Source organism: Adiantum capillus-veneris, chromosome 7 (genome assembly GCF_014529385.1).
Source record: "Adiantum capillus-veneris isolate H3 chromosome 7, ASM1452938v2, whole genome shotgun sequence".
Taxonomy (NCBI): domain Eukaryota; kingdom Viridiplantae; phylum Streptophyta; class Polypodiopsida; order Polypodiales; family Pteridaceae; genus Adiantum; species Adiantum capillus-veneris.
Window position 1 is genome coordinate 74,670,172 of NC_140937.1, and position 16,508 is coordinate 74,686,679.

At 45.5% G+C, this 16,508-nt stretch overlaps 1 protein-coding gene across 1 annotated transcript in view; it reads left to right on the forward strand.

Annotated features, from left to right (window-relative positions):
• The first annotated feature begins 4,935 nt into the window (after positions 1 to 4,935).
• The window catches only part of YLMG2 (YGGT family protein), a 46,267-nt gene continuing 34,694 nt past the window's right edge, over positions 4,936 to 16,508 (forward strand). The window contains exon 1 of the mRNA XM_086516064.1: positions 4,936 to 5,283. Coding sequence (XP_086372190.1) covers positions 4,957 to 5,283 — 327 coding nt within the window. The 5' untranslated portion in view covers positions 4,936 to 4,956. The remainder of the gene's footprint in view (positions 5,284 to 16,508) is intronic.

Here is a 16,508-nt window from a genome sequence, read left to right on the forward strand (position 1 = left end):
AGTTGTCAAGTTTGATGCATTATGCACATTGCTGTTGCAAGAGTCACTTTCTAGAAAAAACAGGACTAGGCAGCGTGCAGTTGAACAGGCTTTTATTGCTTCTCAAAGAAAGGGTGGTAACAGTAATGCAGCCACTTCTTATGGTTCTGCTGCGAGTGGCAAAAATTCTGTTCCTAATGCTTCTACTGGCAGCACTTCGTCTGGCAATTCTGGTGATAAGGGCAAAAAGAAGATGCGTTGCCATTATTGTAAAGCCAATGATCACTTGATCAAGTCGTGTCCTAAGTTGAAGGCCAAAGAGGCTAAGAAGAAAGAGGGTGGTTCCACTGCAAATGCTGGTTCCACTACAAATGCAGCCATTGTTGAGTCTTCTGTGAAAGGAGATTGTGATGCTGATGTTGATGCAGAATGGGCTTTTAGCGCAGAGTGCACTTACAATCTTGCTGTCCATGATGCATGCTTGTCAGTTGCTGCAGATTCACATGTGTGGTATTTCGACAGTGGTGCTACAAAGCACATTACCTCACATCGTGAATTGTTTACCTCTCTCGAGTCTGTCCCTCATGGGAATTCAGTCACTTGTGCCAACAACGCCTCTTATCCAGTTCAGGGAGTTGGAAAGATTGTGCTCACTGCTGCTAATGGCAGTTCCTTCACACTTGTTGATGCACTTTATGTACCTGGGATTAAGAAGAATCTCTTGTCTGTATCCGCACTTGCTAGACTTGGACTTGTAGTCAAATTTGTGGATGACAGATGTACAGTTCATGATCTCAGTTTTGGTGATGAAATTGTTGCATCTGGGCTTTTGTGCCGTGGGCTGTATAAGCTCACTTTGTATGACAAGTGTGGACAAAATTTTGCAAATGCTGTTGCAGATTCAAGGGCTATTTCAGATGCAAAACTTTGGCATGCACGTTTTGGTCATCTGAATTTTGCCAGTTTGCTGCGTTTGCAGAAATCTGATATGGTTGCTTCTTTGCCGCCTCTTGAAGCACCTATCAAACATGTTTGTGAAGGCTGTATTCTGGGTAAAATGCAGCGTTCTAAGTTTCCAAAGGATGGTTCAGTTAGGGCCACATGCAGGTTGCAGCTTGTGCATAGTGACGTTTGTGGGCCCATGCAAACTCCGTCCTTGGGCAATTACCTGTACTTCGTGACTTTCATTGATGATTACTCCAGGCATGCGTGGGTATTTCCGCTTAAAGCGAAGTCCGAAGTTTTTATGTGCTTCAAACAATTTTTGGCTATGGCTGAAAATGTCTCAAAATGTACTATGGGCACCCTCCGTTCCGATCGAGGGGGGGAGTATATGTCTCATGAATTTAATGCATTTCTGGCTAGTCGTGGGATAAAACACCAATGTACAGTGCCTTATACACCTCAGCAAAATGGTGTTGCTGAGAGGAAAAACAGGTCACTAACGGAAATGGCACGATGTATGGTCAAAAGTCAAGCTTTGCCGCATTCTTTTTGGCTTGAGGCCATCATGTGTGCCACTTATGTACTTAACATGTGTCCTACGAAAGCTTTGCAGTCTATTACTCCATATGAAGCATGGCATGATAGAAAACCTTCTATTGAGCACATGCGTGTTTTTGGCTGTTTGGCATATGCTTTGGTGCCACAAGTGCAGCGCAGAAAATTGGATGATAAGGCTGTCAAATGTATTTTTGTTGGTTATAGTGCTGAAAGCAAAGGTTACAGGTTGTATCATCCGCAAACAAAACGTATTTTGGTTTCACGGGATGTAGTGTTTGTGGAAGATTCTGTTCAACCCTTGCTGTCATGTACTAGAGACAGTAATGTAAGCTCACAGGACATTTATGACACTTTGTTGCCTCTTTTCAGTGGTGGAAATACGAATGTAAGTTCCAATGAGGCAAATGTACAGCCTATGGGGGTTTCTGAAAATGTTTTAGAACAGCCTATTACTGATGCAGATGTACATGATGTACTTGATGAGGAAAGGGCTGAAAATGAGCAGGCTAGAGGTATGCCAAAATGGTTGGTGCACACTTTGCGTGACAGTAAATTGGATGCACCTTTATCTAGTCGTACTCGTTCAGGCTCTCGCCATGCATCTTATGCATCAGATTGTTATGCTTTGGCTGTGTCTAGTTTACATGATGTTGAGGAGCCTCTGTCTTTTGATGAAGCACAGAATTCAGAAAATTGGATTGCTGCCATGAAATCAGAATATGATGCACTTATAGAGAATGACACATGGACTTTATGTGATTTGCCTCCTGGCAAAAAGGCCATTGGTACGAAGTGGGTTTACAAGTTGAAACGCAAGCCGGATGGTGAGATCGATCTCCATAAGGCTCGACTTGTTGCAAAGGGTTATGCACAACAAAAAGGCATAGATTATGAAGAGACTTTTGCTCCCACTTGTCGTATGACTACTGTGCGTTTTCTATGTGCATTGGCAGCTCATTTTGGTTGGGATGTACATCAATCAGACATTGTTACTGCTTTCTTGAATGGTGACATATTTGAGGAAGTTTATGTAACGCAGCCTCGCGGTTTTGTCATAAAAGGACAAGAGGACAAAGTGTGCAAGTGTAAGAAGGCTTTGTATGGGTTGAAGCAATCTCCTCGTGCTTGGTATGAGAAAGCTGACACTCATTTGGTTAAACGAGGCTTTCGTAACAGTCCAACAGAAAGCACATTGTATGTAAAGCGTGAGGATGATGTATTTCTCATTGTGGTTCTTTATGTTGATGATTTGCTGATCACTGGACCAAATGAGAGACATATTGCTGAATTTAAGGCTGATTTGAATGCTACTTTCAAGATGAAAGATTTGGGGCTGTTGCATCATTACTTGGGTATACAGTTTAAGCAGTGTGATGGTGGTATTGCCTTGTGTCAGAAAAGTTACATAGAGACATTGCTATGTAAGTTTGGACTTGAGGATTGCAAACCTATTGCCACTCCCATGGAAACAGGTTTGAAGTTGAGTCTACATGATGCTGGCGATCCTGCTGATGTCACTCTTTACCAAACTGCTGTTGGCTGCCTCATTTATGTATGCAACACGAGGCCAGATATTCAGTTTGCAGTCTCGCAGGTCAGCAGATTTATGCATAGCCCAGGGTCTAAGCATTGGCAGGCTGTCAAGAGGATTTTCCGCTACCTTAGTGGCACTTTACATCTTGGCTTGTTTTATCCCAAGGGGGGATCATTGCCGCCAGACTTACATGCTTTTTCGGACTCAGATTGGGCTGGTTGTTTTGACACGCGAGTGTCCACAAGTGGTTTTTGTTTCATGCTTGGCAGTTCATGTATATCATGGTTGAGCAAGAAGCAACCTACTGTGGCCACTTCGAGTTGTGAGGCTGAGTACAGGGCAGTCTTCACAGCTACGGTTGAGTGTGTATGGCTCAGACGCCTTATGGCTGACTTGGGTGTTGGACAGGACACTGCCAACACTATCTACACTGACAGTCAGAGCGCATTGGCAGTTGCGAGGAACCCAGTTTTTCATGCTCGCACAAAGCACATTGAGGTGCATTACCACTATGTCAGGGAGAGGCTCTCAGCAGGAGAGATCAGCTTGGCTTATGTGCCAACACAGGACAACCTTGCAGATCTTTTCACAAAGGCATTGTCTCGTGAGAAGCTTGAAGCTTTCCGCAAAGCTTTGGGCTTACTCCCCTTTGTGGACTGATCCTGTCCTCAGGGCATGGCACTTCCCTTTACTCATGTGCCAGCTCTCGTTCACCGCATCACTCCAGGGGGGATTTGTTACCATATACATGTGGTAGTGATGTGTGTGAACACACTAGGACTGCCGGGGCATTTTTTCCCTCTTTAGGAGGTTTTTCCCCCCGTGCATTGTATATACGCCCATCACTCTAGGGCTATCTATCTTTCCATTGCACACTAAGGAATACACTTTCTATTGTGTACCTTGAGCTTCCTTCGTCTTCTCCAAGCTGTGTGTGTTTCTCTGCAACCCTAATTCCAACAAAGTGTTCGTATTGCGCTTATACTTTTTTAAAGTGTTTAAGTGGCCATGTTCATCATCTCTCTCCCTCTCTCTCTCTCTCTCTCTCTCTCTCTCTAATTTGAAGCTTTGAGTACTAATGTTGTCTTCTTTTCTTGCAGCCAATTAAATGGCCCATGAATTGTGAATATTTTTCCACGTGTAAAAAATCTTATTGTTGATGCCTTTGAAAAAAATTTATTAACTGCTGAACGGGGATGGCAATGGGCATGGGAAGTGATCGAGAAAAACTACACTGTTTGGGGGTCATATGTAAATGAAGAGTTGGACACGATTTACAGCAAGTTGCTTGATCCCTATTGCTTTCCCAACATTAGGCTCATGCTCTTAAAGCAAGAGCTTAGGTTGATTCTTCATAACAATATTTACTTGAACTAAGTTCAAAAAATAGATTTAAGAGAAGTTTGTAGAGCTCCAGCTCTATATCTTGATCCTGTTGAAATAGCACGACTAAGAGTGTTATGCAGATATGTTCATGAGCCTTTTTGGCAATAATTTGATAATAATGTAAACTATTTTTTTTTGTTTGAAATATGTCTCTTTAGTCATGTGCTTTTATGTACTCTCTCTCTCTCTCTCTCTCTCTCTGCCTGCAAAAGGAGCTAAATGTACCAGGAGTAGTCTAAAGGGACCAAAGACAGAAAGTGTTATCATGTTGGTATCAAACGTGTATGTGTCATGGAGAGATATATAAAGATACACACACACAAACACATACAGAGTGAGGTGGTAAGAGCGAGCAAGGCTCGCGAGCTAGTGTAGATAGATAGTGGAGGCATGTCGAAGCTAAAAAAATCCATATAGCACCGAGTCGCGTTGTACTAGTAAATATAAATGTTCGATGAGACCATATGGATGTTTCGTAAAGGTACTCATCTTATCCACTGTAGTGTACATCAAATTCTCGACATGAAAAATGTAAATTGTATCCTAGAGAAGCTATGGCTCCAGTGGAGGCGGAGAGAAAGAAAGAAGTGGCGCAGCAGGGGCCGCTGTGTTGTGCGTTGCCCCCGTTACCGACCCTTCCCAAGCCCCTCTTCAACAGAGAGCTTGACGGGTGTTTATGCGCCATTAACCACCTGCACTCTTTGCTCAACAGGGAGCTCGATGGTTGCGTGTGCGCAGTGACCCACCTGCAGTCTATCGTCTCCAAGCGCTTCGACAGCCTCAAAAATGCCCTTATTTGCAATGCTCGTGATGCAGCGCTAAAACATCCACATCTTTCACGACTTCTCCCGCCTCAGTTTCTGTCCTGCTGCCTTCCCCAGGTTCGATCTTCTCTTCGTATCTCTCTAGTTTCTTTGGTTCTTCTGAGACAGTGATGGATGTTAGCCGTACTTGGAGCATTCTTTCCATTTGATTAAAGCAAGCCCGTATGGTCCTCCGGCAGTAAGGCTTATCTTGATTCCCGGTGCGGGTGTGAGAATGAGTAGTATCAAATTGATGCAGAGAGAGCCGACCATCCATTTGGATTGAGGGAGGAATCCGAGGATAGGGAGGGCCCCTTAGTCATTGGTGAGCCTAGGGCCTCAAGCAAGAAATGCTGAAGGGTGTCCTGGCTGCCAGTGTTATTAAAAAACGTTGCCCTGATGGAAAACACAGCCATGATAGTGTGAGGTGCAACGGAGTTGTTATGGTGAAGATCTAGTTTTACACTTCCAAAATCTTTTACTTCTTTCCTTGTGTTAGTGATTGCTTTTAACTTGAATGATGGTTCCTTTTACTTTCCCCTAAAGAGAGGGGTTGAGAGAATGCAATAGAGATGTGTAGAGGGAGAGAGAAAGAGAGAGAAGAGGAGAGTGACACCCTATGGGGTCCCAACCAACCCTCTCAAGGGCCTCTCACACCGTTGCCGATGTGGTATTTGCTTTAGATTGCGTAAATGGAATGTATACACAATGCAACACCTCAAGTGCAAACTGTATTAACTCGAATGACAATCACCTCGGTAACTCCTTAAGATGAGGCACCTCCGGGGCTGATTTGATGCACCTTTGGATCCTTGTCGATGTGGGATTGCGAATGGCCACCAAGGGGCTGATTTGCACTCCCGATGTGAGAGGAATGAATGGCTGAAAACGCAGAGGCCGATGATTGATAGCAATGGAGCACTCGATGCCGGCGAGGGAATGGCCTAGGTGAGGCTCGATGGGCTACTGAAGTACCGGACTGCGACGAGCAACATGCATAGGCTGATCTGAGCCGTTTCTTGGCGAGGAGAAGGGCTGCAATCTGAAAGGCTGATCTGTTGCTAGGGTTGGCGATAGGCTGAAAACCGCAAACGTTGGGTTCTCCTTGCCAAAAACGCCAGGGCTGATCTGAGGCAAAAATGCTAGGCTGATCTGCAACTCTCTTGCTAGTGCTTTTGAACTGATGTGAAAACATTGGGGTTCTTGCTCCTTATATATGTGAGAAATTAGCCTTATGAACTTTTTAAGGCTTGGGCAAGGCAATCCGTCTACCAGACTCAACAAATAAATCATAAAAATGATTTATAAAAATGTTTGGTCAGGGATTTTAGTTCTGGGTGAAACTATCGCACATTTGTCCACCCAAGAATCCACGACGCCGGGAATGGCTCGTTGGTTTCCTCTAACCTAGAACTACATGCTTGTCATGCCAGATGTCCACCATAGTGTAATAACATCTGTCAAAACGTGTATACAAACCATTTATGCAAGCGGGTTTCAAAACTAAAAACCTAATCTAATGGACTCGTCCGAACATGCAGGTCTTGCGAACATGCTCTCAAAATTGCAGGTACTAATCCTCCTAGGCTTCTAGACATCCCTATCTAGGGAGAAGGGGAAAATTGGTTGTGGAAGTCGATGAAGCATCTCCACGTGGCACGGAGAGCCATGTGCACGTGACAGGTAGATACGTGAGGGGAGGAAGAAACACCCAAGATTGGGATAGTTGGTGAATGATACCATGTTAGAGTGGCACAGTGGAAACATAAAAGAGAGGAGAGATGAGACAAAGACATAGAGAAGATGCATCATGTAGAGAAAGAGGGCGATATCCTCATCACATGACTACGCTAGAGCCCCCCCCCCCCCCCCCCCCCCCCCCCCCCGGGGGGAGGGAGGGGCAACCATACACAAATAGTGCACATTGGGAAAGTGGGTGCCCATGTTACCTGTATGCGTGCTAGAATGCAAGCCTGCCATTGTCATAGATGGCTTCACGACCATTATAAAATATGCAGGTGAATACCCTAATAACAAGGGCGTCGATAATAAAAGGGATAGTGGACCAGAACTGGTCTGGCTGGTGAATGCGGCCTGACCTGGACTTGATGCAACCTAAGGCCCCTGTCACACTAGGACAGGTGTCCAATTGTGATTTGCACGTATGGCCGGCCCATTGCTGTCACATTGGGATATTTAGCAAATGCTTGTCTTCGATTGCAAGCAACGAGACTAGCCCAAGTGGTAGGTCTTCCCCTTTCCACGTTGTATGTCAGAATTCGAGACCTGTGAGACGCTTTCGCGCGTGTACTTTTGCAGATGGCCGCTTGTTTAGAAAGTTGGGCGAGCATGCGAGGCCACCCTTCTGACGTCCTCTCACGACCAACTTTTTCTTTTTGCAATGGTGAATACGCGCACGCCAAGTCAGCCTGGGCTTTAGTTGCCCGCCTCTGTGTGACACGGGCGTAAGTGCAATGCAGATGAGCGGCCAGCCCGGGTGCATACTAGCCGGATACAATTATTGTCACAAGACAGGCACCATGTGCCAATAGAAAAGAACAGATTGAACAGACTTTAAGCACTTCAATAACAACTGAATTGAAAGAGAGAGTACACGCGACACGGAGCGGCGGAATTCCACCCCAGAGAGTAGTGGCGCCAAACCTTGATGCCCCTTTTGATATTTCTTTATATTACTTGAACTCAGTACAATGCTGGTACTCACGCTTTGCACCTTCTCACTAATGCGTGCCAAAGAATGAGCCCTCTGCACATATTTAAAGGCCCTTGGCCTCAAAAGCAGCTACATGAAATGCAGTAAAGTGAAAAGCAACTGGTCCAAAAGCATCTTGTCCAAAAGCTGCAAGCCCGCAAAACGCGGAAATCCGTATGTCACGTGCGCATCTAACCCTATGTGTACGTGGATAAGCTACTTCATGACTAGGGTTCAGTTTAGTTCAATTAGGTTAGGAAGTGTTCTGGCACTTTTGTGAGTCTGTTCGCAGACCGTGCATGTCCAGACACTTAGAGTAGATGCATATCCTCTGGTTGCACACAACATGATCATGAGCATCACCATCGTCGGGAGCATTTTACAGTGCACAGAACCTATTTTCCCAATTTTAGCCATTTTTCACTTATTATTAGTAAGTGACTTTGTTGGGAAACTGGGTAGGGTAATTTAGCCAACAGTGCACCTTTTCAGCAAGACTCCCTGGCAGGCAACCTAGCGTTTTCCAGCCAACAGACCAAAGACTAGCCTAGTGTGTTTTTCATCAAGGACAGCCCAACGTTTTGCAGCAGCAGATCAAGCCTGGCGCTAGCAGATTTCCACAGCAGAATCCATAGCGTTTTTGCAGCAAGACACCAGATCAGCCCTAGCGTTTTTGGATCAGCAGAGCTCCTAGAGTTTTGCAGATTCCCGGCGACAGATTCAGCCTTTGCATCAGCGTTTTCAGTTTTCAGCGTATAGACACCACATAACAAGTCCCAAACCTCGCAGATCTCACCTTCCTGCAGCAGATCCTCGCCGCACGGTTAGATCAGCTAGCGTTTGCAGATTCAGCCCGGAAAACGCAGATTTCAGCATCTGCGTTGTCAGCGGGTCGTCGTCACATCCTCGTCATCGCCGTTGTCACCGACATAGAGTAAGAATTTAGCAGATAAAAGATTTGCAGATTTCAGCCATTAGCGTTTTCAAATTTCAGCCGTCTCGTCGTTCGCAAGTCCATTGCATTGTAGAGATTTGTGCAATCAATAGTAGACCGCTCTCGCCATAGAGACTGGGGCCTTCAAAGGAGGGTTTGACAACATTCTGGTGTCGTATTCTTCTCTCTCTATCTCTCAGTCTCAGCACCTTCATTCACAGTGTTTACCACTTTGTTTGTGATCATTTGCACTCTCTCACTAAAGGAACAGAAGGCTCTTCCTTCCGTAAGTAAAAGGAATGCTTGAGCACATTTCGGAGCACTCATCTTGAGCAAAGTTCAACATTCACTTCCGTTGCACCTTACATTGGTATCAGAGCTTTGACAGTGTTCTGTATCACTCAAGGAAAGAACCACATAATTTTTTTTTTCTTGCACGAAACCCAAGTTCATTTGGACGTGTCGATTCCTAATCGTGTTTTTGAAGAGTGACATGAAACCCAAGAAAGAAGGTCTTGTCCAGCCTCCCCTTGTTTCTCTTTTCACTCATTGAGAGCGGATCGTGCACTTAGCGGCCGGGCAATCGACGTGAGGTGGGAAAAGCAACCTTGGTGTGAGCGAAAGGCCGCCAAGGGGTGCGCCCTTTGGAAAGAGAAGAGCTGGGGTAAGAGAAGATCCTTCTCTAACACAGATTGCAAGCGAAAGAAGAACCTCAAGAACTCAAGAACTCAAGAACCACAAGAACCACAAGAACCCTAAGTTCCTCGTGAACTTAAGAATCCAAGACTTCAGTGTATGGTCATTATCCGAAGCGGAATGGATGCTTCGCATGGAGGTGATGAGCATGGAAGTGGCGAAGAAGAATTTTCCCCACCAGGAGGTTTTTCTGACCCTCCCCCTTCCCCATCTACGCCAAGGATTGCACCAAATCCTATGGAGGCTTTGGTCAAGACGATGATGGACATGATGCTACAACAAGAAGCGCAACGCGTTACCTTAGAGTGTGAGCGCGAAGAAAGACAAACATCCTTGGATCGCGAGCGGGAACAAGCGCGCTTGGCAGCCGAGGAACGAAAAGAAAGAAAAATAGAAAGAAAGGCTGACTTGGAGTGTGAGCGCGAGCAAGCGCGCTTGGCGGCCGAGAAGCAAAGTGCAGCCTTCGAGTGTGAGAAGCGCGCTTGGCGGCCGAAGAAAGAAAGGAAGCCCAACGAGTAGCGGCTGAAGAGAGACGAGCAGCCTTGGAGTTAGAGCGTGAGGCGTAGAGAGATCAACGCATGAAGGAGTTGGTCCTACAGGTTTTCACCTCGAAACCCGAGCCGGCCAAAGATATTGGTGGTTCATCAAGTGGCGCAAGCCAAGCTTCGGACTCCAACAACCCCGTCACCGAGAAGTCGACTTTCAGTAAGTATGACAGTAAGATGGATGGTAGTGTTATTCATTCTTGGTTGCGTCAATTTAATGCTTATTTTGCGACAACTAAGAAGACAGGGAATAGCAAGGTTCTAACGACAGCTATGTACATTGCCGGTGATGCCATTAATTGGTACCACGCATGGCAAGAGGCACAGTTGACCGCGCACCTAGAGGCTGCCGACGAAGACGCGCCCCTTTCCTTCAATAGGGCTGACTTCCAAGACAAGCTCAAGGCGCGGTTTATGCCACCACAATACCTAACGCGGTTGAAAGAGGATTGGCGCAATCTCAAGCAAAATGGTATTCCAGTCATGTCTTTTTCTAACCGTGTTTTGTAGCTCGGCACCCAATTACGCAAATCGGATGATGAGCGCAAAGAGGCTTTTCTTCTTGGTTTGGAGGAATATATCAAGTTTGATGTAGAAGTTTTCGACCCCGTGGATCTCAACAAGGCGGTAGCAATTGCTCTCTCCCAAGAGATGAAGCACAACATGGGAAAGCCCAAGGAAAACAAGTTGTCTCAAAGTACCACTTCGACTTCTCAGAACCCTCATAATGGTAAGAACGGTAAGAATGGTAACTCTTCTAACCAATCGTCTTCTAGTCTCTCAGAAAAGAACTCTCCAAATGAATCTGAGGGTAAAGCAAACATAATTGCTAAACCTAAGCTCACTCCAGATGAAAAGGCAAAAAAAGGAATTTTAGGAGGATACATCTCGTCGGAAGAACAAAGCATTTATTCTAAGGAAGGTAGATGTTATCATTGTCACATCAAGGTCACATAAAAAGAACATGTCCTAAGCTTGACTCTAATGAACCCACAGAACCCACATCCTCTGTCAATGCAATAAATGGGAACACGAGTGTGACCCAAGTTTCTCGTGATCCTCCCATTGATGAGTCCCTCATTAAGTGTTATGGTAATGTGAAGGGTCAGCGTGTTGTCATAATGTTTGACCCAGGCAATATGCATGATGTGATTAGTGACTCTCTGTCACGTGACACATCCCAACCCAACCCTATGTGTCCGTGGACAAGCTACAACATGATCAGGGTTCAGTCAGTGAAGTTAGTTGAGATTAACAGTGATCTGGCACTTTTGTGAGTCTATTGGTAGATCGTGCATGCCCAATCACTTAGCATAGATGCATATCCTCCGGTTGCACACAGCATGATCATCGGAATTCCCATCAGAATCCATTAGCATCAGTTAGGGGAATTTTCCAGTGCATTTAGCCTATTTTCCTATTTATTGGGATTTTCACTTATAATTTTTTATGTGACATTCCAACAAAAGTAGGTAGGGCAATTTTGCTAAGTTAATATATAAGCAAACCCAAGTTAGCACTTTCTGGCAGAAGGGGCAGCAAGAGCTTCCCGCTCAACAGGCAACTTCTCAGCAGTACCCCCCACAGATCCCTAGCTTTTCTGTTCCCAGCAGCAACCACCATCTCTGGCGTTTCTTCTCTAGCAGATTGATGCGCGCAAGGACCATCAGCATTAGCACTTTTATTTGCAGAAAGGCCTTATTTTCAGCCAGCGTTTTTCATCCAAAAACGCCAGCAAGACCTCAGTTTTCTCAGCAGTTTCAGCCCATGCTTGATCGTCATCAACCCCCAAGTCATCTAGCGGTTGCAGATTCACCTAGCCTGCATCAGCGTTTTTGCAGCTTTACTCCAGCGTTTCCAACCTTGACAAAAACGCAGAATTCAGCCATTGACAAACGCAGGTTTTCAGCAATTAGAATCATAGCAGATTCCCCCATTCAGTTGTAGATGATCCCCCAAGTTTAGCCCAACAAAACGCAGCCAAAACAATCATTTTCAGCCATCGAAACAGTCCCCGAATTCAGCGATTAGAAGATCCCAGATTTCAGCCATCAAGTTGTCGTCGTCGTCATCGGCATAGTCCCATTGCATCAGTCCATTGCATACGCATTGTACACCTTTGTGCAATCAAAGAATAGACCACTCTCGCCGACGAGAGTGGGGCCTTCAGAGGAGGGTTTTCCAACCTCTCGGTGTCGTATCTCCTCTCTCCTTCTCTCAGTCTCATTCACTTGCACGCACAATATCCACTCACTTTGTTCGTGACCACATCATTCTACAAGACGGAAAGCTCTCTCTTTCCTTAAGAACTAAAAAGGAACCTTGAGCAATAAAGATCACTAATCTTGAGAAAATACAACATTCATTCCGCTGCACCTAACATTGGTATCAGAGCTTTGGAAGTGTTCTGCATTACTCAAGGAAAGAACCACAAGAACCACAAGAATTTTTTTTGCTTGTTGCGATCGCACGAACCCAAGTTTACTTGGGCGTGGCGATTCCTAATCGTGTTTTGTTGAAGAGTGACAGGAATCCCAAGAAAGAAGGGCTTTTCCAGCCTCCCCTTGTGTCTCTTTTTACTCATTGAGAGCGGACCGTGCACTTAGCGGCCGGTCAATTGAGGTGAGGTGGGAAAAAGCAACCTTGGTAGTGGAAGGCCGCCAAGGGGTGGGCCTGCAGAAAAGGGTAGAACTTGGGTGAAGAGAAGATCCTTCTCAAACGGGGTTTGCAAGCGAAAGAAAACCTCAAGAACCTCAAGAACCTCAAGAACCCCAAGAACCCAAGAACCAAGACCCGCAAGAACCCAAGTTCCCCGTGAACTTAAGAACCCAAGACCCGCAAGAACCCAAGTTCCTGGTGGACTTAAGAACCCAAGACCCCAAGAACCCACAAGAACCCACGATTGCAGAATGATCATCACTCGCAGCGGATTGGATACTTCTCTTGGAAGTGATGAGCATGAGAGAGACGAAGAAGAATTTTCCCCACCAGGAGGTTTTTCCGACCCTTCCCCATCTACGACAAAGATTGCACTAACTCCTCCATAGGAGTTGGACCAAGAAAGAGAAGCAGAAAGAAAAGCCTATGAAGAAGATATGACAGCCATCGAGCGTAAGTACCAAGAAAGAAGGGCAGCCATAGAAGCAGAATTTTATTGCGAGAACAAAGCACAAATGCAAGAGTTATTGCGACTCTTTTCTCAAGCTCAGGCATAGATGCAACAGAATCGAAAAAAGGAGACTCTCTCAGTCTCTTCTTCTCCACAGCATGACACACAGGAATTGCATGATGAGAAGCATGATGAATTGAATGATAATGATTTGCATGATGAGTTGAAGCACAATGATAAGCATGATGATTTGATGCCAATGATTTGCATAATGATTTGGATGACAATGAGAAGCATGATGATTTGCATGATCAAGATGTGATTTCTCACAAGCATGATGAGTTGCATGAAGATGATGTGATTGTTCACACGGATGAGGTATTAGTGAATGCTTTTCCTAACGAAGCTAACCTCGTTGTAGATTCAATCAATCACGAAGATCCGATCTTGGATTTCGAGTCGAGGTCCAAAGAACCCCCACAAGACGATTCGATCATTCCAGACGAACCGATCTTGGCTCTCGAGCCTTGGTCTAAAGAGCCATTACAGGAAGTATTATGTGTTCGCATGATTGATACGCACGCATTGTTTGAGTGTTTCATTCGTGAAGGTTTCCTGTATTTTAGTCAGTATCGTTATGTGATCCCTTTTCCTAGGCATGACATATTGTATGTTGAGCACGTTTCTCTCATGGATGAGCACGAATGTATGCGGATTGTTCATGAAAAGTTGAAAAGTTTGTATGTCAGGAAGTCACATTCCATGTCTCTTCTTTGGCATGACACAGTTTCCGAAAGAGCACATGATAGTATGAGCACCAAGCATGGGCATTTCCATTGTGATTTGCCACAGTTGATTGATTTCGATCAAACAGAAAAGATTCGACCTCATTGTTTGCATGTGTTTGATGAACGGGTTGTCACTCCGTCTCTATGTTCATCGACATTGCATGCACAATCTTTAGAGAAGACAATATTTTTTTCACTCACTTTACATGGAATGGGTATGTTCATGGTTTTCTGTTGGAAATGGTTTTAGGAATTTTCAGCCACAGAGATTCTTGAAGGAGGAGGAAGCACGACTCTAGACGATGTTGACGCATTGAAGATGACTTTGTGTCGCTTTCGGCGCGGCCCAAAGAAGCAGGCATTGCAGACCTTTATGAAGTTCAAGTACCGCACAACCCACATATCAGAGTCGGCCGGTGAAGAGTCCTTTCGAGGATTCTGGATGCTGTTGGCGATCTCCCTCGGCGCCATACAGCTCGGTACCAGTACCTCACTTTGAAAAGGAGGGGATGTCACGTGACACATCCCAACCCTGTGTGTCCGTGGACAAGCTACAACATGATCAGGGTTCAGTCAGTCAAGTCAGTTGAGATTAGCAGTGATCTGGCACTTTTGTGAGTCTATTCGTAGACCGTGCATGCCCAGTCACTTAGCATAGATGCATATCCTCCGGTTGCACACAGCATGATCATCGGAATTCCCATCAGAATCCATTAGCATCAGTTAGGGGAATTTTCCAGTGCATTTGTAACCGGCCCGTAGGGCGGTAGGCGTTGGCTTTCACCCGAAATTCTTTACTTTATACACACACACAGAGCACTTTGCAAAGAGAACCTGCTATGGGAATTAACACTTAATCACACACACAGCTCGGAAGCTAGAATGCTCCGAGCAGACGCCGACAACCTGTAGGCCCCAAAATTGGCGCCCCTTTCGGTATTTCTTTATTCTTTAGGAGGGTAAATTACAAGGTAAGGTCCTGGGAATCCTTCACGTGTATCCACCTAGATACCATTTGATTTGGCCAAATTTCGGCAGCATAACAGCCCCAAAACTTGCGCGAAACCAATTCCCCTGCTGGAACTCGCTTGCACTGTCGTATACCCTCTGATTCCTGTCCAAAAACAGTAAATTCAGCACGCTGTATTTATTGGTTTTTGCCCTGTTTTCAGCCCCAAACAGTCCCCTAACTGTCCTTTGCCAGTGGGGCACGATTCCCAATGATCCTGGCGTCCGTATGGCTGAAAAACAGTGAATTTACAGCGCATACACAGCGCTGATTTTGCACCTGTACGGTGAGGTTATGACCCTCACCAGTGCCTGCTTTGGAGTAGCAGTTAGCTACCCCTGTTCCTGCTCAAGGAGGCTCTTGCCTCAGCACAAAAGCATGAACCCACACAACTGTACATCAGTCAAATGAGTAGCCCTCTTGTGGGGCATCACATAACTGCACGTAGGGGAGAGAGAGAGCAGTGTGTAGTGTGCAGGGCATCACTCCTAGCACCACACTGTACATGAGAGGGAAAGAAAGCACTCCATAGCTCTTAACCTGTGACAGGTTGCAAATGAGGCCTCTCCCAGCATAAAAATCAGCGCCCATTTTTCTGCAAGAGGAAAGTTCACCAAAATGTGACACTTGGCGCATTTTCAAGCATTTTCCCGTTTCGGGTTCGCCGCTTAAAAATATCCCAACCGACGATTCAGTTGACTTCGCGGCAGAGTTATAAAGTGTTCCCCTAGTCATACCGGAGGTAATGACGCGAACACATTTCACGGCCCAAAATAGCAGTTCCCTAAATTTTAGGAGATGCTTCCGTTGGGCTCCCACTGGTCTTCTGACCATCTATTCTCATCGGGACCGCATCCAAAAGTGCAATGTGGCCCAACTGTTGGATACTTTTTGTTGGTAGTCCCACCTTGACTTTACGCCTTAATTGAGTTCACTTCCTAGTATCCACCAACTTGCTAAGTGCGACGGGGGGACCTATATGATCTTGCTCTGAGCCTAGACATCCTCTTACCATACGAATTCCAGTGCCGACCACTTCCCGTCTGCGGGTGAATCTACCGTTCACATTGGCCATACAATGTCCGACCGTTTGCTACTTCAAAAAGAGGGTCTTAAACAAATAAAATAAACCCCATTGGAAAGAAACCAACAACCAAGGTTAGCAGTTGCCACATCTCTGTGACATGGTTAATAACTGCCACGTCCTCGTGACATACCCCCCTCTTGAAATCGCAAACGTCCTCGATTGCATACCATAAATACACGCCACTGATGATCTTGTGCTATTAACACTCTTTTATCATCGCATTTATCCGCAAGAAAGGTCGTAACATACATAGATACAAATGACTTAATGAGGCCTTCATACTTTTGCCATTTCCATCTATGGCACTGAATTCATATGTACATTTGATGTACTAGCTCTATCATTACCCCTCCTTTGCACACGTTGGGTTGGGGCATAAGTAGGCTGTAACCCAAAGGCTTCAAGGTAAAGCTGCAATACAT